The 27,754-nt window shown below is 36.4% G+C and overlaps 1 protein-coding gene across 3 annotated transcripts in view; it reads right to left on the bottom strand.

The window, feature by feature from the left end:
• The window catches only part of SMC5 (structural maintenance of chromosomes 5), a 99,648-nt gene that overhangs the window by 49,243 nt on the left and 22,651 nt on the right, over positions 1 to 27,754 (bottom strand). For all 3 annotated transcript variants that reach the window (XR_010841598.1, XM_059072712.2, XM_059072711.2), the window contains exons 4-8: positions 20,159 to 20,321; positions 19,008 to 19,142; positions 17,092 to 17,232; positions 8,379 to 8,540; positions 7,510 to 7,581 (exon numbers count right to left, since the gene is read on the bottom strand). Coding sequence is in view for 2 of the 3 variants with exons in the window: in XM_059072712.2 (XP_058928695.1) it covers positions 7,510 to 7,581; positions 8,379 to 8,540; positions 17,092 to 17,232; positions 19,008 to 19,142; positions 20,159 to 20,321 (673 nt within the window). In the remaining variant the exon portion in view is untranslated. The remainder of the gene's footprint in view (positions 1 to 7,509; positions 7,582 to 8,378; positions 8,541 to 17,091; positions 17,233 to 19,007; positions 19,143 to 20,158; positions 20,322 to 27,754) is intronic.

Below are 27,754 nucleotides of genomic sequence, written 5' to 3'. Positions count from 1 at the left end.
ATAAAGCTGTCTCCATTTGTAGATGACATGACTGCTTATAAAGAAACACCCCAAGTAAACCATTAAAAAAAATAAGGAACAGAGAAAAAGAAAAATCAAAAGAAAAACCTGGGTATAATCCAACAAAACATAGAGAACTTATATGCTGAAAACTACAAAATGCTGATGGAAAAAAATCAAAGATCTAAATAAATGGAGACACTGTGTTCATAGTGTGGAAGATTCAACATAGTAAAGATTTCAATTCTCCCCAAATTGACATACGTTTAATGCAAGTCCCATTAAAATCCTAGCAACATTTTTCTGTAGATCTAGAAAAGATTTGGCTGTCAACAGGAATGGCAAAGGAATGCTGAAAATCCTCTCCTCCAGAAAAGTAATGAAAACATTGACAGAAATTATCAAAATTAACTCTTTATGAACTCTGGAATTTAACCAAAGGCTTTTCATTTTCAACAAGCCAGAGAGCATTTACTCAAGAAAAATGCTCAAATCTTGGTAAAAACAACAAGCTTTGTGGTGTTTTGAACATGCCCTATTCCTATTCCCCTCTCCTCAGTTCCTTGGCAGCCTTGAAAACCAACAGCCCACAGTCATAGTGAAATCAGCAGCCTAGGAGCTATGGGAGAGATCACAAAGTTAGAGAACTTTCACATTCTCAATCTCAGAGAACTATCATTATCTGATCTGTCTGGCAGTTTCCAGGAAAACCTTACTTGCAAGGCTTGTCTTCATTTGACCTGACTCCATAGCTTGCACACTGCAAAAGACCCTTTTCCTTGGAGGAAGCTGCCAAAAACAATCAGTGGCAATTGTTTAACAACAGAGCTGCCTGGTGTGAGATAACAGTGTGGCAAACAATAAGCTAACCAAAAAATTTAAAAGGAAAAGCTGGAGAATACGATGCCCATAGGAAGTTTTGGTAGCCCCTGGGAATCTAGAAGGCCATATGCATGCTTGAGTTAGGACTGTGCATGCCCAAGGCTGTATGTATGCCCTAGAAAGACCTGAGGAGGCCCTTACCTCTCACAACATTCTGTGCAAACAGGAAGTGAAAGCTGAAACAGAGTTGTAAACTAGCACTGGAACTTAACCAAAGCTTTCAACAATTCAGGGAGTATTTGAGGACAGAATCTTGGTGGAAACTGAAAACAATGCCTGGCTGAGTGTTGAAGGTATGAACCAACATGCATTCAGAGACACTCAACAAAGACTGGGAAATATACTAGATTGGGAGACATTATAGTCATTTGAGAAAATACCTGTCCAATAATTAGCTGACCACTAACTAACTGAACAGAGACTTCAGTAGTCACATATGACAAAGAATACAGAAGTCACAGAGTCAGGAAAGTAATTAAAAAAAAAAAAACAAACAGCAACAACATCATCAGCAAACAAAATAACACAGCCTGGGTTAAAGGAGGACAACTGATTTCAGAGTTGCCACATCCTGCTATTTAAACTTTACAGTTTCAACAAAAAATTAAAACACAGTCAACAAAACGAGAAAGTATAACCCATACACAGGAAAAAAAAGCAGTCAACAAAAAATGTCCCTGAGGAAGCCCAGAAATAGTTACAAAATAATGACTTTAAGACAGCTATTTTAAATATGTTCAATGAACTAAAGGAAAACATGTCTAAGGAAAAGAAAGTAAGAGAACAATGTCTTATTGAATAGAGAATATCAATAGAGAGAAAAATTATTTTAAAAAGAGTCAAGTAGAAATTCTCAGTTGAAAAGTTCAGTAACTGAAATAAAAGATTCACTAGTGGAGCTCAATGGCAGATTTGAACATGCAAAGCACAGATTAAGTGAGCATGAAGATAAGTCAATTGAAAGTATTCAGTGTGAGGAACAGAAAAAAGGAGAAAGAAAAATAAATAGAATGTAGGACACCATTAAATACATCAAAATATGTGTAATAGGAGTCTCAGAAGGAGAGAAGAGAAAGAAAGAAGCAGGAAGAATATCTGAAGAATAATGACCCTAAGCTTCCCAATTGTGATGAAGAACATTAATCTACACATCCAAGAAGCTCCATTAATTCCAAGCAGGATAAACCAAAGGTGACTCACATCTAGAAATTTCATAGTTAACTGCTGAAAGAAAAGGAGAGAATTCTGAAAGCAAGAAGGAAGTAACTCATCATGTACAAGGGATCCTCAATAAGATTAACAACTGATTCCTCATCAAAAACCATGGAGGTCAGAAGGCAGTGGGATGTTACATTCAAAGTACTGAAAGAAAACCAAGAATTCTATACCCAGCAACTATTGCTCCAAAAGAAAGAAAAACTTAAGACATTCCCAGATAAACAAATATTGGTAGAATTCATCATTAGCAGACCTGCCCTACAAGAAATACTAATGCAAGTCTTTCAGAATGAAATGAAAGGACACTAGACAGTAACTTGAATCTACACAAAGAAATAAAGAGCACCAGTAAAGGTAGCTACATATGTAAATAACAGATAGTAAAAATGTATCTGTTGTTTGTAACTCTTCTTTTCTCCTATCTGATATAAAAGACAACTGTTATGGTATAATAAAAAATATATATTTGGTCTTTGTCCTCAGTTCCTGGCTCAGAGATCTTAAAAACCTTAGAATTTCCGGAATGACAGAAGTGTCTTTTGTTATTCACACTAAGCCCCTTTTGCAGATACCTGATTTTATACTAATAAGATGACTCTTGGCAGGGTCCCTATACAGCTTCAGAATAGAGACTGATTGCCAGAAGAACCAACCACATGATTAAGGGGTTGGAACTTTCAGCCTCACCCCCTGCCCTCAAGGAGTAGCGAGAGGCTGGAGATTGACCTCACTCACCAACAGCCAATAATTTAATCAATCATATCCAGGTAATGAAACTCAATAAAACTCTTGAACAACATAGTTACGGAGCTTCTGGGTTAGTGAACATGTCCATATGCTGGGAAGGTGGTGCACCCAGAAACGGATTAGAAGCTCTGCACCACTTTAACGCCCCATACCTTGTGCTATGCACCTCTTTCATTTGGCTGTTCCTGAGTTGTATCCTTTATAATAAACGGATAATTGTTAAGCATAACATTTTCCTGAATTCTGTGAGTCGTTCTAGCAAATACTGAACCTGAAGTTGGCGGTAGAGGGGGGTTGTGGGAATCCCTGAATTTTAGCAAAGTCAGAGAGAAGAGTAGGAAATCTGAGGTCTGGCAAATTGAGACTGGTATGTAAAGCCAGGACTGTCTTGTGAGGCTGAGCCATGAAATTTTAGAATCTGCTTTAATTCCAAGTAGTTGGTATCAACTGAATTGAACTTTAGGACACAAAGTTGGTGTCAGAGAATCACACAATTATTGCCACAAAAATGAAACTAAAGAAGTAATTATAAAACTACGTGATAGGCTTATAATGATTAAATATGTTAACTGGTATAACAATAACACAAAGGAGGGAGAAGGGAATGGAGCTATATGGGAACAAAGTTTGTACACTACTCAAGTTCATATTAATATGAAATAGATTATCATAAATTAAGATGTTATTTATAGTTCTAAAGGCAGTCACTAAGAAAATAACTCAAAAAATACACAGCAAAAGAACAAGGGAATTAAAATGGTACAATAGAAAATATTTAACACAAGAGTAGCCCCTGCTCGCTGCAATTAGAGAAAGCCTACACAAAGCAATGAAGGCCCAACACAGCCAAAAATAAATAAATGCACAAATAAATAGAATATATGAAATACTGTTTCTCTATGGCTTAAAAACTTTCAAAGCCTTCTTATAGTTTCTCACTGCATTTACAATCAAATTCAAATTGCTTTCTTTTTTCTTCAAGGGTCTACCTAACATAGTCTCTGCCTACCTCTCATATCTGCTACTTTTCAGGAACAATACACCTGTCTCCAGGTATCCTCAGAGGATTAATTCCAGCACCTCTCCATTCCCCCCACCCTCTACAGCTACCAATATCCACAGATGCTCAAGTCTCTTACATAAAATAGCATAGTATTTGCATACAACCTACACACATCATTATGGGATGCAAAGGTACATCATTATTGTAGTTTTAAAGCTGTTCGTAAAACATACTTTGTTTTTACTGTATGCTTTTACTGAGTGATGATGTATTTCCCATCCCAAAGCAAACAGAAACAAAATTAGATTAAATGTAAAAAATTTTTTAAAATTCATCTCTAGTACAATGTAAATGCTATGTAAAACGTTGCTGGTGTATAACAAATTTTGCTTTTTGGAACTTTCTGGAATATTTTTTTTCCCAAATATTTTTGCTCAGTGGTTGGTTGAATCCATGAATGCAAAATCCATGGACATGGAGGGCCAACTATATTAGACCCAGGAAGACACTGAGGCAGACTGTCAAAGTGCTAAGGAAAAAAAAAAACTGTAATTTAGAATCCAATATCCAGCCATATTAATATTCCATAGTGACTGCAAAAAAGATGCTTTGCAACATACAGGGACTCAGAAAGTTTATCACCCACAGAACGTCTCTAAAACACCTACAGAAGATAGCCAGTAAGAAAGAAACCCCCAAAATTCCTACCTCTTCAAAAGAAAGAATCATAAGAAGTGTGATATAAGCAGTAACATGATCAAATAAGCCAATAAATATATTATTAAGCCTAAATAAATACAGATAGTAGAAAATAACATCTTAAATAACTGACAAGTAAAATTTCTGATGACACTGGCATGAAGTGGAGGAAAAAGAAATAAAAGCTTGCTGAGATTCTGATCTTAAGTAGAATGAAAATACTGATTAACTTTTTTTATTAAGAAAAATATGTTATTTAGTTTAAACTTTAAGAGTAATCACTAGAATAGGCTTAGGATATATAACTTTAGGGAAAAAATGGAATAAGAAAACCCTGATCAACAGCTACAGAAAGTAGAAAGGGGAATAGGAAGAATCAAACAAAAAGCATAGGAAGTAGAAAACAATGGTAAATGTGAACTGGTTAAACTCCTTTACTGTATGAAAGTGTCTCTCACACCAAACTGAAAAAATTACAAAGCAAAACCCAGTATATGTTATTTACAGCAGATAAAATAAAAACATGATGCAGAAAGAACAAATAATAAAGCTTTAAAATCTAGAAAGCAAGAACTAATACAATTACAAGAAAAAATAGACAAATCTACATTCACAGAAGAAGGTACTGATACTTTAAAATGAATGTCAGTTTGCTAAGAAAAAAAAATAAGTAGAACATTTGCATAATTATAGTAAGCCTGATATGTACATAGCTATATATCTATATCTATATGCATAAAAAATCACCCCTAAAGACAGAATACATTCTTTTTGAATATATGAAGAACACATACAAAACCAAATATAAAAGTCCAAGAGGTTTCCAAAAATTCTAAAATAAAGTCATAAAGGCCACATTTATTACCCATAAAGCAATATAACTGGAACTACACATTTTTTAAAAAGCTTAAAAATTCCATATCCATGTAAATTGAAACAGTAAGAACTCCTATGTAAGCTTAAACAAAAACATTTAAGTGAGAATTATAAAAATCTTAAACAGAAAAACAGTACATATCACACATATGAGACATATAACCAAATGATAACCAGAAAAAAAAATTTATACCCTAAAATGTATTCAAAATTAAGAACGGCTAAAATCTCAAGAAATTACAAAAGTGACAAACTGGCAATTATGATAAAGGAAAAAAAGAAAACATTGGTTTTAGGACTACTAAACTACTTAAAAGTTTGGCATAACACTAAAAAAAAACCAGTTAAGGATGGAATAAAATAAAATTTTAGGTCAATCTCAGATGGTGCAAAACAATCCTATAAACAAGATTTTCTATTTGAATCCAGGAATGTATTAAAATACCAAGTAAAATTTATGACAAAATGCAAGGATGGTTCAATGTTAGACAACCTATCAACCTAGTATTCCCGTTTGGGGTTTTAAGGGTGAATCTTTGTGCCTTTTTCCTTCTAAACTCTAACTAAATAACAGAAATGGAGCAAAAAGGGCTCAATCTCACAAGGACAAAAGGAGTAAGGGAGGAGACATCAATAACTGGAGATTTCAATAAATATTCAGAAGAGTAAATGTAGTAGAGGGACAACTAATTTAGCAGCCTATTATAGAAACCACAGTGTAAAGGGTGAGTGAAAGAGAAAGAAACAAGAAAAGAACTGACTCTTCTTTAAAAAAAATATCCCGGAGACTCTTAAAACTAGGAAATGTCAAATAAGAAGACATTACAGGGCTTCCCTGGTGGCGCAGTGGTTGAGAGTCCGCCTGCCGATGCAGGGGACACGGGTTCGTGCCCTGGTCCAGGAAGGTCCCACATGCTGTGGAGCGGTTAGGCCCGTGAGCCATGGCCGCTGAGCCTGCGCATCCGGAGTCTGTTCTCCGCAACGGGAGAGGCCACAACAGTGAGAGGCCCGTGTACCACAAAAAAAAAAAAAAAGACATTACATATTTAGTAAGATTTTTATGGAAAATGTTATTTTATATTGGGGAAAGTAGAGTGTGGCACTGGGAGCTACTTCTGAGTTCTGCAAGTCATTTAATTTTGTTGAGTCTCTATTTATCCACCAGGTATTTGGATACAATGGTGACTGCCCTGTACATACTTTAGAGGGATTTAGAGAAAGGAGATTTTGCTATAAATACATTATTGTTGAACCTTCCAAAGTAAATTTTAAAAAATGAGAGACACACACACACACACACACACACACACACACACACACACCCCACACAGAGAATTACCCCTACCAACCCTACACTATCCTCCTACCTCAATGCCTTCACACCACCTCTATGCACACACCTTGAGTACTAATGCTAGCTAGCAAGCTTCTGTCATGAAAATGTGAGGTTTATTCTCTGGAGAAGTTAAATGAGAGGATTGGAACTTGAAGATCAAGGCATAGGAAAAGGGGTAAGGCTGAAAACTGAGAGATTAACATCATGCTTTAAACACCAGGAATGCTTCAAGACATGCATCTATCCCTAAGAAAGGTAATTCAAACTTTAGTTTCTGAATGGTCCTGGAGAACAGAACCTCAAATACATTTGGGGATCCGTTAGCTAAAAAGCCCACTTTCTTGCCCAATTATCCTAAAATCATTTTGTCATCAAGTCCCATCCATACACAATGAATTTATAATCAGCTTTTTTAATACCCAACTCTTAATATAAACAAACAGAATAAATCCCTTATAATTTAATTTTTTCTATTAAGATAACTAAATCCAATTTTACCATCAACCTATTAAATACATATCTATTGCACCCTATAATGCATATCTATGAGTAGTTTAGAGCCATTTTCCCCATTTAACCTCTGTGCAAGTGCTATACTTCCAAAGCTTAGTTCCCCTCACAGATTAAGAAATAGAGAATGAGGAGGATCTCAGACAATTCAAAAAACAAGAAGGTGTCTCATAATCTACACCTGAACACAAAAGTTAGGGCAAATTTACATAACAAAAATTTCAATACAAGATCTTACATGTTTATCTTTCCTTTCTATAACATCTTGCTTTTGTTTGCATTTTTGAGATGTCTCCTTAATATTAGTTGCCTGTAAGATTGAACCAGAAGAGGGGAAGTTAGTTAAAAATCCAAGCAAGGCAATTATGTGACCCCACTCATCCAAATACTAAGTTGCTATGTAAGTTTACCCACAATGATTTTCCATGATTTCTTTCAAACTAAATTCATAATTATCACCCAAAATACCAACAATTATTTGAAAATCTATGAAAGATTATTCCTATAGATATTAAAAATAGTTGCAGCAATATGCATACATAAGTTTCTGTATCTCTTCACATTTATTTCCTCATGTTATTTTATCCTAGAAACGATTATATAGAATTGCAGGGTCCATCCTCAAAACAATATCTGACTCCAAAATCTCACCTAAGGTTAAAAGCCATGATCACAAAAAATTTAAATTTATATTTTCAAAATATCAAGAATATTCCATATGCCATTATATTATTTACTCCAAGAAACATCAGGATTTTTATATTACATTCCTCCAAAAGGGTATATAGTTACAAAGCATGTATAATAAATTCACAAAAGGAGTTAAATGTTTCTAGGAATACTACTCTGAATCCTCCTGTTATTAAAACAATCACATTTCATTTTTCTCTTTTATATCTTGGAATTTCTACAGAGTAGCAAGCTCCTATAAAGTAGCAAGTGATGATTAGGACCTTGAAAGACCTGTGGTAGTAGAATTCCTAGTAAAAGAACTTAAGGAACTAAAGTTAACAAGTAAATCTACAAAGCATTTTAAAAGACCTGCAAAATATTTTTTGTATTTGCTAAAATAAAATACAGGAAATCCAAAATTGAGCCAAAAAGTACCTTCTCTTTGATTCGAGCCTCCAAATTGTGACGCTGCCTTTCAGTTTCTTCAATGCGTCGTGTTATAGGAATCTGCCCTTCTTTAAGTTTTCTGACCTCATCCTTCGCTTGGTCCCGAGCTAGTTTTACTTCTTCATATTCCTGACGAACATTTTCATATTCCTTGTAATGAATTCAAGAAAGAGAAGTTAATGCACTCCTAGCTTAACGTAACACAAATTCTAAAATCAAGGTACAGGCAGAAACCAAATCTATGGAAAAGACAATTTTGAATCCCTTTGGCAGGTCTATTAATAAAAAATTTGCCCTCTGAAACTACTTCAGAAATAAGTAAATACCAACATAATGATTAACTCAGTGATACTCACTGAGCACACTTATCTCTATCACTAGGCCAGACTCTCTGTCTTCCATCCTTTCCTGTTATTGAAACTTGCATCCTAACGGCTTCTAACAGTAGGACCTCCTCTAGTCTCTCAATAAAGAAGGAATTCAAAAACATACAGAGAACCAAAAGAAACTCAGTTATGAAAAATAAAAATGAAAAAACAAAAGTAAAATGGCTCAAGAGAAAAACAAGATGTAGCATCCAGGTGAAAATGATGCTTGTCATGTCACAGGAATTAATAAATATTTGCTAAAAAAAATTAAAGGGAGTGCTAAGAGAGCATATAGTAAGAATGAATGGGAGGAAGAAAGGTAAGAAAAGAATACAAATAAACGATAACAGTAAATCAAAAAAAGGAAAAATGAAAAAAGATTGAAATCAATCTTGAAAGAAAAGGGACAAATCAAAAGACTTCAAGACAAACATAAAGGAGGTGCAAGAACAATAATGGAGGAGAGGAGAGAAGATGGTGGAAGACTAAGACGCGGAGATCACCTTCCTCCCCGCAGATACATCAGAAATACATCTACACGTGGAATTGCTCCTATAGAACACCCACTGAACGCCGGCAGAAGACCTCAGACCTTCCAAAAGGCAAGAAACTCCCCACGTACCTGGGTAGGGCAAAAGATAAAAGAGTAAACAGAGACAAAGGAATAGGGACAGGACCTGCACCAATGGGAGGAAGCTGTGAAGGAGGAAACTTCCCACACACTAGAAGCCCCTTCACGGGCGGAGACTGGGTGGCAGAGGGGGTAGCTCCAGAGCCACGGAAGAGAGTGCAGTAACAGGGTGCAGAGGGCAAAGCGGAGAGATTCCCGCAGAGGATTGGTGCCAACCAGCACTCACCAGCCCGAGAGGCTTGTCTGCTCACCCGCCGGGAAGGGCGGGGGCTGGGAGCTGAGGCTTGGGCTTCGGAGGTCAGACCCCAGGGAGAGGAATGGGGTTGGTGGCATGAACACAGCCTGAAGGGGGCTAGTGGACCACAGCTAGCTAGGAGGGAGTCCAGGAAAAAGTCTGGACCTGCCTAAGACGCAAGAGACTTTTTCTTGCCTCTTTGTTTCCTCGTGTGCAAGGAGAGGGGATTCAGAGCGCTGCTTAAAGGAGCTCCAGAGATGGGCACGAGCCGCGGCTATCAAAGCAGACGCCAGAGATGGGTATGAGACGCTGAGGTTGCTGCTGCCACCAAGAAACCTGTGTGCAAGCACAGGTCACTATCCACACCTCTCCTGCTGGGAGCCTGTGCAGCTCGCCACTGCCAGTGTCCCGGGATCAAGGGACAACTTCCACGGGAGAACGCATGCTACACCTCAGGCTGGTGCATCACGCTGACCTCTGCTGCTGCAGGTTCGCCCCGCATTTGTACCCCTACCTCCCCCTGGCCCGAGTGAGCCGGAAACCCCAAATCAGCTGCTCCTTTAATCCTGTTCTGTCTGAGCGAAGAGCAGACGCCCTCAGGCGACCTACGCACAGAGGCGGGGCCAAGTCCAAAGCTGAACCCTGGGAGCTGTGCAAACAAAGAGGAGAGGGGGAGGTCTCTCCCAGCAGCCTCAGAAGCAGTAGATTAAATCTCCACAATCAGCTTGAAGTGCCCTGAATCTGTGGAATACCTGAATAGACAGCGAATCATCCCAAGTTGAGGAGGTGGACTTTGGGAGCAAGATATATTATTATTTGTACTTTGGGAGCAAGATATATTATTTTCCCGTTTTTCTCTTTTTGTGAGTGTGTATGTTTGTGCTGCTGTGAGAGATTTTGTCTGTATAGCTTTGCTTTCAGTTTGTCCTAGGGTTCTGACTGACCCGTTGCTTTTTTTTACTTAAAAAATTTTTTCTTCTTAATACTTATTTTTTATTTTAATAACTTTATTTTATCCTACTTCATCTTCTTTCTTTCTTTCTTCCTTCCTTTCCTCCTTTCTTTCTACCTTCCTTCCTCCCTTCCTTCCTTTCTATTTTTTCTCCCTTTTATTCTGAGCCATGTGGATTAAAAGCTCTTGGTGCTCCAGCCAGGCATCAGGGCTGTGTCTCTGAGGTAGACACTGGTCCATAAGAGACCTCACAGCCCCACGTAATATCAAACGGCGAAAATCTCCCAGAGATCTCCATCTCAACACCAACACCCAGCTTCACTCAACGACCAGCAAGCTACAGTGCTGGACACCCTATGCCCAACAAGTAGCAAGACAGGACTACAGCCCCACCCATTAGCAGAGAGGCAGCCTAAAATCATAATAAGGCCACAGACACCTCAAAACACACCACCAGACGTGGACCTGCCCACCAGAAAGACAAGATCCAGCCTCATCCACCAGAACACAGGCACTAGTCCCCCCAACCAGGAAACCTACTCAAGCCACTGAACCAACCTTAGCCAGTGGGGACAGACACCAAAACAACGGGAACTACGAACCTGCAGCCCGCAAAAAGGAGACCCCAAACACAGTAAGCAAAATGAGAAGACAGAAAAACACACAGCAGATGAAGAAGCAAGATAAAAACACACCAGACCTAAGAGGAAATAGGCAGTCTACCTGAAAAAGAATTCAGAATAATGATAGTAAAGATGATCCAAAATCTTGGAAATAGACAAAATGCAAGAAACATTTAACAAGGACCTAGAAGAAATAAAGAGGAAGCAAGCAACAATGAGCAACACAGTAAATGAAATTAAAAATACTCTAGATGGGATCAATAGCAGAATAACTGAGGCAGAAGAACGGATAAGTGACCTGGAAGATAAAATAGTGGAAATAACTACTGCAGAGCAGAATAAAGAAAAAAGAATGAAAAGAACTGAGGACAGGCTCAGAGACCTCTGGGACAACACTAACGCACCAACATTCGAATTATAGGGGTCCCAGAAGAAGAAAAGAAAAAGAAAGGGACCAAGAAAATATTTGAAGAGATTACAGTTGAAAACTTCCCTAATATGGGAAAGGAAATAGTTAATCAAGTCCAGGAAGCACAGAGAGTCCCATACAGGATAAATCCAAGGATAAACACGCCAAGACACATATTAATCAAACTGTCAAAAATTAAATACAAAGAAAACATATTAAAAGCAGCAAGGAAAAAACAACAAGTAACACACAAGGGAATCCCCATAAGGTTAACAGCTCATCTTTCAGCAGAAACTCTGCAAGCCAGAAGGGAGTGGCAGGACATATTTAAAGTAATGAAGGAGTACAAACCTACAACCAAGATTACTCTACCCAGCAAGGATCTCATTCAGATTTGATGGAGAAATTAAAACCTTCACAGACAAGCAAAAGCTGAGAGAATTCAGCACCACCAAACCAGCTTTACAACAAATGCTAAAGGAACTTCTCTAAGCAAGAAACATAAGAAAGGAAAAGACCTACAAGAACAAACTCGAAACAATTAGTAAATGGTAATAGGAACATATATATCGATAATTACCTTAAATTTAAATGGATTAAATGCTCCCACCAAACGACATAGACTGGATGAATGGATACAAAAACAAGACCCATATATATGCTGCCTACAAGACACCCACTTCAGACCTAGGGACACATACAGACTGAAAATGAGGGGATGGAAAAAGATATTCCATGTAAATGGAAACCACAAGAAAGCTGGAGTAGCAATTCTCATACCAGACAAAATAGACTTCAAAATAAAGACTATTACAAGAAACAAAGAAGGACACTACATAATGATAAAGGGATCAATCCAAGAAGAAGATATAACAATTGTAAATATTTATGCACCCAACATAGGAGCATCTCAATACATAAGGCAAATACTAATAGCCATAAAAGGGGAAATCGACAGTAACACAATCATAGTAGGGGACTTTAACACCCCACTTACACCAATGGACAGATCATCCAATACGAAAATAAATAAGGAAACACAAGTTTTAAATGATACATTAAACAAGATGGACTTAATTGATATTCATAGGACATTCCATCCAAAAACAACAGAACACACATTTTTCTCAAGTGCTCATGGAAAATTCTCCAGGAGAGATCATATCTTGGGTCAAAAATCTAGCCTTGGTAAATTTAAGAAAATTGAAATCGTATCAAGTATCTTTTGCAACTACAACGCTATGAGAACAGATATCAATTACAGGAAAAGATCTGTAAAAAAATACAAACACATGGGGGCTACACAATACACTACTTAATAACGAAGTGATCACTGAAGAAAACAAAGAGGAAATTAAAAAATACTTAGAAACAAATGACAATGGAGACATGACAACCCAAAAACCTATGGGATGCAGCAAAAGCAGTTCTAAGAGGGAAGTTTATAGCAATACAATCCTACCTTAAGAAACAGGAAACATATCGAATAAACAACCTAACTTTGCACCTAAAGCAATTAGAGAAAGAAGAACAAAAAGACCCCAAATTTAGCAGAAGGAAAGAAATCATAAAGATCAGATCAGAAAGAAATGAAAAGGAAATGAAGGAAATGATAGCAAAGATCAATAAAACTAAAAGCTGGTTCTTTGAGATGATAAACAAAATTGATAAACCATTAGCCAGACTCATCAAGAAAAAAAGGGAGAAGACTCAAATCAACAGAATTAGAAATGAAAAAGGAGAGGTAACAACGGACACTACAGAAACACAAAAGATTATTAAAGATTACTACCAGCAACTGTATGCCAATAAAATGGACAACCTGGAAGAAATGGACAAATTCTTAAAAATGCACAACCTGCCGAGACAGAACCAGGAAGAAATAGAAAATATGAACAGACCAATCACAAGCACTGAAATTGAAACTGGGATTAAAAATCTTCCAACAAACAAAAGCCAGGACCAGATGGCTTCACAGGCAAATTCTATCAAACATTTAGAAAAGAGCTAACACCTATCCTTCTCAAACTCTTCCAAAAGATAGCAGAGGGAGGAACACTCCCAAACTCATTCTATGAGGCCACCATAACCCTGATACGAAAACCAAAGACGTCACAAAGAAAGAAAACTACAGGCCAATATCACTAATGAACATAGATGCAAAAATCTTCAACAAAATACTAGCAAACAGAATCCAACAGCACATTAAAAGGATCATACACCATGATCAAGTGGGGTTTATTCCAGGAATGCAAGGATTCTTCAATATATGCAAATCAATCAACGTGATACACCATATCAACAAACTGAAAGAGAAAAACCATATGATCATCTCAATAGATGCAGAAAAAGCTTTGGACAAAATTAAACACCCATATATGATAAAAACCCTGCAGAAAGTAGGCATAGAGGGAACTTTCCTCAACATAATAAAGGCCATATATGACAAACCCATAGCCAACATCGTCCTCAGTGGTGAAAAACTGAAACCATTTCCACTAAGATCAGTAACAAGACAAGGTTGCCCACTCTCACCACTCTTATTCAACATACTTTTGGAAGCTCTAGCCACAGCAATCAGAGAAGAAAAAGAAATAAAAGGAATCCAAATCAGAAAAGAAGAAGTAAAGCTGTCACTGTTTGAAGATGACTATACAGAGAGAATGTACATGACACTATACACAGAGAATCCTAAGGATGCTACCAGAAAACTACTAGAACTAATCAATGCATTTGGTAAAGTAGCAGGATACAAAATTAATGCACAGAAATCTCTGGCATTCTTATACACTAATGATGAAAAATCTGAGACTGAAATTAAGAAGACACTCCCATTTACCACTGCAACAAAAAGAATAAAATATCTAGGAATAAGCCTACCTAAGGAGACAAAAGACCTGTATGCAGAAAACTATAAGACACTGATGAAAGAAATTAAAGATGATACAAATAGATGGAGAGATATAACATGTTCTTGGATTGGAAGAATCAACATTGTGAAAATGACTCTACTACCCAAAGCAATCTACAGAATCAATGCAATCCCTATCAAACTACCACTGGCATTTTTTACAGAACTAGAACAAAAAATTTCACAATTTGTATGGAAACACAAAAGACCCCGAATAGTCAAAGCAATCTTGAGAACGAAAAATGGAGCTGGACGTATCAGGCTCCCTGACTTCAGACTATACTACAAGGCTACAGTAATCAAGACAGTATGGTACTGTCACAAAAACAGAAATATAGATCAATGGAACAGGATAGAAAGCCCAGAGATAAACCCACAAACATATGGTCACCTTATCTTTGATAAAGGAGGCAAGAATATACAGTGGAGAAAAGACAGCCTCTTGAATAAATGGTGCTGGGAAAACTGGACTGGTACATGTAAAAGTATGAAATTAGAATACTCCCTAACACGATACACAAAAATAAACTCAAAATGGGTTAAAGACCTACATGTTAGGCCAGACACTATGAAACTCTTAGAGGAAAACATAGGCAGAACACTCTATGACATAAATCACAGCAAGATCCTTTTTGACCCACCTCCTAGAGGAATGGAAACAAAAGCAAAAATAAACAAATGGGACCTAATGAAACTTAAAAGCTTTTGCAAAGCAAAGGATACCATAAACAAGACCAAAAGACAACCCTCAGAATGGGAGAAAATAGTTGCAAATGAAGCAACTGACAACGGATTAATCTCCAAAATTTATAAGCAACTCATGCAGCTCAATAACAAAAAAACAAACAACCCAATCCAAAAATGGGCAGAAGACCTAAATAGACATTTCTCCAAAGAAGATATATAGATTGCCAACAGACACATGAAAGAATGCTCAACATCATTAATCATTAGAGAAATGCAAATCAAAACTACAATGAGATATCATCTTACACTGGTCAGAATGGCCGTCATCAAAAAATCTAGAAACAATAAATGCCGGAGAGGGTGTGGAGAAAAGAGAACACTCTTGCACTGCTGGTGGGAATGTAAATTGATACAGCCACTATGGAGAACAGTATGGAGGTTCCTTAAAAAACTACATATAGAACTACCATACAACCCAGCAATCCCACTACTGGGCATATACCCTGAGAAAACCATAATTCAAAAAGAGTCATGTACCAAAATGTTCATTGCAGCTCTATTTACAATAGCTAGGATATGGAAGCAACCTAAGTGTCCATCAACAGATGAATGGATAAAGAAGATGTGGCACATATATACAATGGAATATTACTCAGCCATAAAAAGAAATGAAACTGAGTTATTTGTAGTGAGGTGGATGGACCTGGAGTCTGTCATACAGAGTGAAGTCAGTCAGAAGGAGAAAAACAAATACCGTATGCTAACACATATATATGGAATATAAGAAAAAAAAATGTCACAAAGAGCCTAGGGGTAGGACGGGAATAAAACACAGACCTACTAGAGCATGGAGTTGAGGATATGGGGAGGGGGAAGGGTAAACTGTGACGAAGTAAGAGAGTGGCATGGACATATATACACTACCACACATAGGGTGGATAGCTAGTGGGAAGCAGCCGCATGGCACAGGGAGAACAGCTTGGTGCTTTGTGTCCACCTAGAGGGGTGGGATAGGAAGGGTGGGAGGGAGGGAGATGCAAGAGGGAAGAGATATGGGAACATATGTTATGTATAACTGATTCACTTTCTTGTAAAGCAGAAACTAACACAACATTGTAAAGCAATTATACCCCAATAAAGATGTTAAAAAAAAAAAAAAGAAGAATGGACATAGAATAAACCTAATCAAAATGAGCTGAAGAAAGAAAAAAGTTTAAGAAAATGGAATTATGGGAAAGGATAGGGTGAAGTAGGGGTGGTGGGGCTGGGGGGGTGGGAGAAGGTCACAAATAAAGCCACATATTTCTCCAATCTAATAATTATTTCCATCCTAGCCTTAAAAACATTATTAAACTGTCTTATTTTGTTCCACCCACTGAAAAGTAATGTATTGAGGGAAATGAATCTTTGGCCGAAACTGTGGTTTTAAACAGTATACATCACAGAGTGATTAAAAACAGTAGCCTCAGTAAGCTTATGTAGCATAACGAGTAGATTACAATTAACATCCTTCAGCTTTGTCTGTAGCTGAAGCTGATATTAGTAGCACACTCAAAGTAAATTCTCAGTGACCTGAGGACACTCAGATTTAAGTTTTACATATGTAAACATTTTTAGCTCATTAACATTTTATAAAACAAAACGGTTGACTCAAATCTAGAAAAATTAAGGGCAGACTTAATCAACTGTTATCTGTTATGCAATAACAACAACATAGCACAGTTATATAATAACACAAAGAAAGAGATAAATGTTACTATGTATGATATACAAAGCAAAAATGAACAAAAGCACCTAATTTGAATACAAAGTAATTAGTGCCTTCTTTATAACTTTTCTGCTAATTAAAGAATCACTGTTTTCACCTTTAATAACTCACACTTACCACCCATGGCCTTTTTGCTTCAAGCATCTCAATCAAATCTAAATGTCGCTTACGTTCATAGAACCTCTCCACATCTTGTTTATATCTTTCATTCCTCTGAATCATCTTCTCTAGATATTCAGTTTTCTCTTTGCATGAGGTCTAAAATAAATATTTATTTAACAATTGGTTTAACTTAAGAAAGACAAAAGGTCAAAGCTTTTAATAATGAAAAATGTACAGTGCTAGCAAAATTTCACAATAAATGATTCCATAGGAGTTCTTAAGAACTGTGTGAAACTAATGTGCACACCTGAATTCTGGTCTAGGTTCTACTATTTATTAATTATGGGACTGTAAGGAAGCCTTGCCACGTCTCTAAGCCTGGACTCTTCTTGCCTAAAGAGAAGAGAGGTATCTGCCCTATTCACCTCAAGGGTAGAAGCAACTCAACTTACTATAGGTGAAAGCTCAACAAAAGCTGTAACATGACATACAAATGAAGAGTGGTATTATGATTACTATGTTATATATACCAATGACTGAGGGACTTAGAAATGAGATAAAGGAAAGCTAAAATTCAGCCTTTATATTGTGAACTAACAAATGCCAAAAATGTACTCAGAGCTTAGTAGAATACGTTTGTTTTCTTTCAGAGTTTGGTAGGTAGTTTTAGTGAGTGTTTCAGAGGGGTGTATTAAGATTGTCTGATGTGGGGAAAAGTAAAAGGACCGACAGAGTATATAAAGTAGGATAAAATAATTACGATTCCTTTGGCCATTCACTCTGAATAAGTATAACAATAAAAATAGTATTAAATTATAATAAAACTCATTATCAAGTACAGACAATTACATTTTAAGAGAAGGCATTTGTTTACAAGATTTCTCAATACAAAAATTTACTGGGGCTTCCCTGGTGGTGCAGTGGTTGAGAGTCCACCTGCCGATGAAGGGGACACAGGTTCGTACCCCGGTCCGGGAAGATCCCACATGCTGTGGAGCGGCTGGGCCTGTGAGCCATGGCTGCTGAGCCTGCACGTCCGGAGCCTGTGCTCCGCAGCGGGAGAGGCCACAACAGTGAGAGGCCCGCGTACCACAAAAAAAAATAAAAAATAAAAAAATAAAATTTACTGAATTTATTTTAGCTGCTGAGATATGGAAAATGATTCATTAAATAAAGCACCTTGTCGAATGATATGCTATAAAACAACATTTTAATTTATTAAAGGTGAAAATAAAAATCAAACAATGCAACTAAATGTTCAGTTCTTTTAGAGTCCATCCTCACACAATTGAAAAAAATATGAGAACTGGCTCAACAGAGACACTATATTAAAAGCTACATATCTGCTATATTACCCAAAGCCTTACACAGTGCTTGACATATAGTAGGTGTTTAGTAAATACTGAATGAATAAAAGAATAACACTGAAACTTCCTGAGAGAAAAAAATACTTTATAATATTATCGGTTCTTTAAAACAGGGGTCCCCAACCCCCAGTCTGTGGACCAGTACCGGTCCGCGGCCTGTTAAGAACCAGGCTGCACAGCAGGAAGCAAGTGAGTGAAGCTTCATCTGCTGCTCCCCATCGCTCACATTACTGCCTGAACCATCTCCCACCCCTCTCCCTGTCTGTAGGAAAAACTGCCTTCCATGAAACCGGTCCCTGGTGCCAAAAAGGTTGGGGACTGCTGCTTTAGAAATTCAATTAATAACATATATTTGATGAAATAGTCAAAATTTTCAAACTTTATATAAAGTCCATTCCCACTTTTTGTCACCTAACTTAATTAATGTTAGCAACAAAATCCTAGGTGAAAAAAATCACAAATATATGAATGCACTCAATGAATCAGAACTACTATTTACTTTCCCACATTTTGAGACATAGAAATCAATGAGAGACATAAAATGAATTGTCTATTTATAAATACCTCTAGTTGTTTTTCTTTCTCCCTGAAGTTTTTGAGTTCACAGTGGTATTTGTGCATTTCTGGAGGACCAATTGACTTCTCAGTAGCTTCAAGGAGTTCAATTTTACTGAGTTTAGCAAATTCTCCAACTTTATCCTAGAGCAAAAAACTTAAATATCAGTTAATATCATCGTTTATAAATATCTTCAAAACATTTTTCACTCAATGATACTTGTCAAGAAGAAACTCATTTAAAAGAAAAGAAACCCTTTATTTTGAGATGTGAATCTTAATATAAACCCTGTCCTTCATATATCATTCTTTAAAGTAATAAACTTAGGGTATAAACTGTCATCTTTTTGAGAACCTTAAAAAAATTTCAATGTCAATATTTCCAGGTTGAAAGTTTTATACACATTTAACAAAGAGTTTGGAAATAAAAGAAAAAATACTCCCCTGGACTGAAATACTGAAATGATTATCTACTACACATAATTTGGAATGAAATACTAGAAGTTAAAAAAAACCAGCAATTTTAAACATCTATTTCTGTAGACAGTCTTATATCAGCTGATAAATACATTCAAATTTTAAGTTTTCTTTCACCTGGACATAGTAACCAAATCATCAGTTTCTGAAGAAAGAAATGAACTATAATTCAGTCACTAGACTGCATTCAAAGACAAATTTAAAAGATCTGATTTTAAAATATAACATGCAATATCAGGATGTTTTAGTTTTACTAAACAAACTTAAAATATGAAAGGTTTTTAGAAGGCACATCTATAGATTTAAAAGTCTTAGTATATAAAATATTTTATACAAACACACTGATTAAGCTGTTTATTAACAAAATTTTATGAGTCTATGAATGGGAGCACACAGCTGTTCAAGCTACTCTCTGTACTTAAAAACAATACCTTTATTTCCTTTACAATACTTTAACAGGCTCATTAATTGAATATTTCCAAATTACTACAAATTAGTAAGATTATACTGTAAGAGATGAGATGCTACTTTTTACAAAGAACTGTTAAGTAAGTATTAAGACCACTATGCTCATTTTAAATAGTAACCACTACAATACTCTTAAAAAGTATTTACATTCTTATATGACATAAAGAGGAAACATACACAAAATTTTCCCACCTTTACATTTAATTCTCTCATACCTGAGGTAGAAACTGGCAAAGATTGCCCACTTGAATATTTAAGGCTGCAACCTGCTCTTCTACTACTTTCTGAGTTGTAGATTTTTTGTTGATGAACCAAAAGGACTGATTTTTTGCCACGTCAATCTCACGAGTGATTACAAGATTTCCAGAAGTCCTGAACCTAGTTAAAAAATAAATTAAAAATGTTTATACTCAAAATACATACATTATTTTAGAAATAAAATTTCTAAAATTCTCTTGCATCAAAGGTTGCCACATAGAATTATTATAATTTTTACTCCTTTTGACATTTTGGCCCTTCCAAAGAAGGAACGCCCGACATTTTATTAGTCATAATATGTAACTGACCACCTGTAGGCTATTACTCTTTCAACATTTGAAATTATTTAAACTGTTAAAATAAAATTAAAACAAATGTCAATACTAATTCCCAAACACTGCCAGAGGAGTTATTTATCCTTTAATCATTATGCTATATTCCAATCACATGTTGACTACAATTTTAAATGTGTTGCTATATAAAAGCATACAACAGTTAAACCTCAAAACTCTCTCTACTTGGAAAATGTATGAATGAAAACTAACTCTTACATATGCATTTCCAGACATCAAAACCAGCCTGCCTATACAGGTGGCCCATGGTTTCCTCATCTTACACTCCACCACTCTGAATTCAGAGGAGACTGTACCATATGACTATAAGGAACATTAAAAAATAGAAAATCTGAAAGAAGGTTATTTACTTATTTCTTGATTTAAAAGTACTACTGCTTCACACCTCCTATCTATTCATCCATCTTCTTCACTGGCAATCAGCAGCATGGGAAGAAGCCTGGGACCACCAGAGAGATAAGGTGCCATTGTTGGGGTGTGTGTGAGGAGAGGGGTGGGACTACCATAGAAGCTCCTTTCAATGCATGCGTGCTTTCAGGCATCAGGGCACCACCTACAAGAGCTCCAGGGATGGGTGCAAGCCACCACTGCCATCTAGGACTCCAGAGATGGGCGTGGACTGCTGCTGCCGCCAAGGGTCCCACGAGTGGGTGCTGGTTGCTTCCCCCACCTCCTGGAAACGTGTGCAGGCAGTGCACCTGCATAGCCCCTATCAATGGATAACAGCTAGTACACACTGAGGAAAGTAACGGCAAGCATCCAAACCAAAAGCAACCCTCACACCAAAAAAATATTAAACCCACACAAGCTACACAGGGACACTCCTGCATATAAATAGCCCTCCAAGACTATGGTATATAATTGTTTCTCCTAAACACACAGATAAGAGAGATATAAGAGGAACCATTCCCAGTGAAAAGGCCAACAGAATTACACTGAAGTAACAATGAAACAGACCTCTACGGTCTAATAGACACCAAGTTCAAAAAGAAGGTAACAAAAATACTGAAGGAATTAAGAAAGGCTATCAACAGAAATGCAAATTACTGTGAAAAGGAAGTAGAAACTATAAGGAAGAAACAAGAAAAATTATAAAATTCATTTGCTGAGACAAAAGCTGAGCTAAAGGCAATGAATAGCAGAATGAATAATGCAGAAGAAAGAGTAAGCGATCTGGAAGATAGAATAATGGAAATTATCAGATCAAAACAGCAGACAGAAAGCCAAATGGAAAAAAAAAAAAAAAGCAATATAAGAGACCTAGACCTATAGCATGCCAATCTATGCAATATAAGAGACCTATAGCATGCCAATCTATGCATAACAAGGATTCCAGAAGGAGAAGAAAGAGAAAATGGGATTGAAAATGTATTTGAAGAAACTACGGCTGAAAACTTCCCAAACCTAAAGAAGGAAACAGATATCCAGATACAGGAAACAGAAGGTCCCAAAAAAGATGAACCCAAACAGACCTACATCAAGACATATTACAATAAAAATGGCAAAAGTTAAAAATAAAGAGAAGATTCTAAAGGCAGCAAGAAAAAAGCAAAGAGTTAATTTCAAGGGAACCCCCATAAGACTATCAGCTGATTTCTCCACAGAAACACTGCAGGCCAGAAGGGAGTGGCAAAATATATTCAAAGTCTTACAAGGGAAAAATGTGCAACCTAGAATACTCTACGTAGCAAGATTATCATTTAGAATAGGAGGAGAGATAAAGAACTTCTCAGACAAGCAAAAACTGAAAGAATGCAGCAATACTAAACCTATCCTAAAAGAAATATTGAAAGGTCTTCTGTAAATAGAAAAAAGCAAGAAGATATAGGAAGGAGGAAATCACAATTGGAAAGTAACCCACTAAAATAAGCCAGTATACAGATCAAAAAGAAAAAAAATTAAAAACCTATTTGTGAAAAAATTAAAAACCTATTTGTGAAAGCTGTGATAAAGACAAGGAACAGCAAAAGGATCAACGTGAAGATGTAAAAAAAGGACATCAAAATCATAAAATGTGGGGAAGAAGAGTAAGAAAGTATAGATTCTTTTTTTTTTAGACTGCGTTTGAGCTTGTATGACTATCAGTCTAAAGCAAGCAGATATAAGGGGTTAACATACTTGAAAAACAGGGCAACCATAAATCAAAAACATACAATAGATTCACAAAAAAAAGAAGAGAACACAAGCATAAAATAAAAGAAAGTAATCAAATCACAAAAAGAAAAAAAAGGAAAGGAATGAAGAAGAAACATACAATCAACTGGAAAACAAGGTTTAAAATGGCAATAAATATATATGTATCAATAATTACCTTAAATGTCAATGGACTAAATGCTCCAACAAAAGACACAGAGTGGCCGAGTGGATGAAAAAACAAGAGCCTACAATATGCTGCCTACAAGAGATCCACCTTAGGGCAAAGGACACACAAAGACTGAAAGCGAGGGGATGGAAAAAGATATTTCACGCAAACGGAAATGAAAAGAAAGCAGGAGTCACAATATGCATTATCAGACAAAATAGATTTTAAAACAGAGGCCATAAAGAAAGATAAAGAAGGATACTATATAATGATAAAAAAGTCAATAAAAGAAGAGGATTTTACACTCATCAACATATAAGCACCTAATATAAGAGAATACAAATACATAAAACATACTAGCAGACATAAAGGCAGAAATTGATGGGAATACAATAATAGGAGACTTTAACACCCCACTCACATCAACAAACAGATCTTCTAGACAGAAAATCAGTAGGGTAACAGAGATCCTGAATGATAACAACAGAAGTTAGACTTAATTGATATTTTCAGAACATTACATCCAAAAAAACCTCAGAATACACATTCAAGTGTACATGGAATATTCTCTAGGACTGACCACATACTAGGGCACAAAACTAACCTCAGCAAATTTAAGAGTACAGAAATTATTTCAAGGATCTTCTCCAACCACAATGGCATGAAACAAGAAATCAACCACAGGAAAAGAAATGAGAAAAATATAATTACATGGAGACTAACAACATGCTACTAAAAAATCAATGGGTCAACGAAGAAATCAAAAAGGAAATTAAAAATACCTGGAGACAAATGGCAATGAAAACACAACCATACAAAATCTATGAGACGCAGCAAAAGCAGTTCTTGGAGGGAAGTTCACAGCGATACAGGTCTTCTTCAAAAAATAAGAAAAACCTAAAATAAACAACCTAACCTACCACCTAAAAGAATTAGAAAAAGAAAAATAAACAAAACCTAAAGTCAGCAGAAGGAAGGAAATAATAAAGAACAGAGAAGAAATAAATAAAATAGACATTAAAAACACAACAGAAAAAAATTAGTAAAACCAAGAGCTGGTTCTTTGAAAGGGTAAACAAAATTGACATGCCTCTGGGCCAGGCTCACCAAAAGAAAAAAGAGAGAATCCAAATAAACAAAATAAGAGATGAAAAAGAAGAAATCTCAACCGATACCGCAGAAATACAAAAAACCGTAAGAGAATACTATGAATAATTATATGCCAACAAAGTTGACAACCTGTAAGAAATGGACAACTTCCTAGAAACACAGAGCCCACCAAAACTGAATCAAGAAGAAAGATAATTTGAACAGATCGATCACTAGAGGTGAAATAGAATCTGTAATTTAAAAATAAAACAAAAAAACTCCCTACAAACAAAAGTCCAGGACCAGATGGCTTCACAGGCGAATTCTACCAAACATATGAAGATCGTACTTATACTGATCCTTCTAAAACTCTTTCAAAAGACTGAAGAGGAGGGAACACTCTCAAAGACATTCTATGAAGCCACCATCACCCTGATACCAAAACCAGACAAAGACATCACCAAAAAAGAAAATTATAACATCTTCGATTAGTATAGATGCAAAAGTTCTCAACAAAATATTAGCAAACCAAATCCAACAATACATAAACAAGATTATACACCATTACCAAGTGGGATTCATCTCAAGTTCACAAGGATGATTCAATATATGCAAATCAATCAATGTTAATAAACCACATTAACAAAAGTCGAAAACCACATCATCATCTCAATAGATACAGAAAAAGGATTTGACGAAATCCAACATCCATTCATGATGGAAACTCTTACCAAAGTGGGTATAGAGGGCACATATCTCGACATAATAAAAGTCATTTATGACAAACCCACAGCCAATATAATACTCAGTGGTGAAAAGTGGAAAGCCTTCTTGCTAAAACCTGGAACAAGACAAGGATCACCACTCTCAACTCTTCTATTCAACATAGTATTGCAAGTCCTAGCCACAGCACTCAGAAAAGAAAAAGAAATAGAAGGTATTCAAATTGGAAGGGAAGAGGTAAAATATTTACTATATGTAGATGACATGATAGTATACATAGAAAACCCTACGGACACCACACAAAAGCCACTAGATCTGATAAATGAATTCAGCAATGTAGCAGAATACAAGACTAACATTCAGAAATCAACTGCATTTCTTTACATTAACCATGAAAATTAGAAAGGGAATGTAAAAAAACAATCCCTTTAAAAATTGCACCAAAAAAACCCCTAGGAATAAACCTGACCAAGGAGGTGAAAGACTTATATGCTGAGAACTATAAAACATTAATAAAGGAAATCAAAGAGGATTCAAAGAAATGAAAAGATATCTCATGCTCTTGGACAGGAAGAATTGATATTGTTAAAACGGCCATACTATCCAAAGCAATCTACAGATTTAATGTGATCTCTAGCAAGTCACCCATGACATTTTTCACATAACTAGAACAAATAATACAAAAATTTATATGGAACCATAGAAGACACAGAATTGCTAAGGGAATCCTGAGGGGAAAAAACAAAGCAGGAGGTATAACCCTCCCAGACTTCAGGCAATACTACAAAGCTACAATAATCAAAACAGTGTGGTGCTGGTACAAAAACAGACATATGGATCAATGGAATAAAATAGAGAGCCCAGAAATCAACCCACACACCTACGGTCAATCTTTGACAAAGGAGGCAAGAATATAAAATGGGAAAAAGACAATCTCTTCAGCAAGTGGTACTGGGAGAGTTGGACAGTTGCATGTAAATCAATGAAGTTAGAACACACTCTCACACTATGCACAAAAACAAACTCAAAATAGCTTAAAGACTTCAACGTAAGACATGACACCATAAAACGACCAGAATAGAGTATAGGCAAAACATTCTCTGACATAAATTGTACAAGTGTTTTCTTCAGTCAGTCTCCCAAGGCAATAGAAATAAAAACAAAAATAAACAAATGGGACCTAATCAAACCTACAAGCTTTTGCACAACAAAGGAAACCATAAACAAAAAGACAACCCACAGAATGAGAAAATATTTGCAAACAATGTGACTGACAAGGGCTTAACTTCCAAAATATACAAACAACTCATACAGCTCAATAACAGAAAGACAAACAACCCAATTGAAAAATGGGCAGGAGACCTAAATAGATATTTCTCCAAAGAAGACATACAGATGGCCAGTAGGCACATGAAAAGATGTTCAACATCACCAATTATTAGAGTAAATGCAAACCAAAACCACAACAAGGTACCACCTCATGCTGATCACAATGGCCATCATTAAAAAGTCTACAAATAAATGCTGGAGAGGCTGTGAAGAAAAGGAAACCCTCCTACACTGTTGGTGGGAATGTAATTTGGTACAGCCACTAAGGAAAACAGTATGGAAGTTCCTCAGAAAACTAAAAATAGAATTACCATATGATCCAGCAATCGCACTACTGGGCACATATCTGGAGAAAACTATAATTCAAAGATATATGCACCCCAATGTTCAGAACACTACCATTCACAATAGCTAAGACATGGAAACAACCTAAATGTCCATCAACAGATGAATGGATAAAGAAGATGTGGTATATATATATATATATATATATATATATATATATATATACACACACATACAATGGTATACTACTCAGCCATAAAAAAGAACAGAATAATGTCATTTGCAGCAACATGGATGCAACTAGAAATTATCACACTAAGTAAGTCAGAAAGAGAAGGATGAATATGATATCACTTATATGTAGAATCTAAAATATGGCACAAATGAACCTATCTACAAAACAGAAACAGACTCACAGTCACAGAGAACAGACCTGTGGTTGCCAAGGGGGAGGAGGGGTAGGAGAAGGATTGGCTGGGAATTTGGGGATAGTAGATGCAAACTAGTACATCTAGAATGGATAAACAACAAGGTCCTACTGTACAGCACAGGGAACTATATCCAATCTCCTGGGATAATGGAAATGAATATAAAAAGGAAGATATATATGTGTATAACTGAGTCACTTTGCGGTACAGCAGAAATTAGCACAACACTGTAAATCAACTATACTTTAATTAAAAAAAAAAAAAAAAAAAAAAAAAGAAAAAAGAAAAAGGAAAAAAGAAACCATCCCCAAAAGGCTGTACTGTCACTGTGAGGGTAAACTAGAATTACTCCATTACCTCCACCACCACCATCAGCCACAGCAAGGCAAACTTGCCTGTATCAAACTATGACTCGAACTGTGAAATGAAGAAAAATTTTACCCTGAGAGTTACTAACCCCAAGTCACTCTCAAACAGATTTGTATCTTTTTTTTTTTGGGGGGGGGGGGGGTACGCGGGCCTCTCACTGTTGTGGCCTCTCCCGATGCGGAGCACAGGCTCCGGACGCGCAGGCCCAGCGACCATGGCTCACGGGCCCAGCTGCTCCGGGGCATGCAGGATCCTCCCGGACCGGGGCACGAACCCATGCTCCCTGCATCGGCAGGCGGACTCTCAACCACTGCACCACCAGGGAAGCCCCAGATTTGTATCTTGAAGTTACATGACAGACGTAAGGAGGTTCAAAAACCCTCAAACTGAGAATTCTGTATATTGAGATAATGGTTTAAAAGTATCCAACGATCTTTAACAGAAGTTAACAAAAATTCTCTCTGCAGGAATTACCTTTATCATCAAAGAGTTTAACACAGATAAAGTTCCAAGAGAAAGGAGAAGCTCGCTGGAAACACACACGCAAGAAAACAAAGCTTCAAGAGTAAGAACTAGCAGAAATAGAAAGTAAAATCATATTGGAATCAAAGGACTCAAGTATAAATATGTTTATTATATTTTAAGAAATAAAAGATTGAAAATATAAACAATAGA

Source organism: Kogia breviceps, chromosome 8 (genome assembly GCF_026419965.1).
Source record: "Kogia breviceps isolate mKogBre1 chromosome 8, mKogBre1 haplotype 1, whole genome shotgun sequence".
Taxonomy (NCBI): Eukaryota; Metazoa; Chordata; class Mammalia; order Artiodactyla; family Physeteridae; genus Kogia; species Kogia breviceps.
This window is presented reverse-complemented; position numbering and strand designations above follow the sequence as displayed.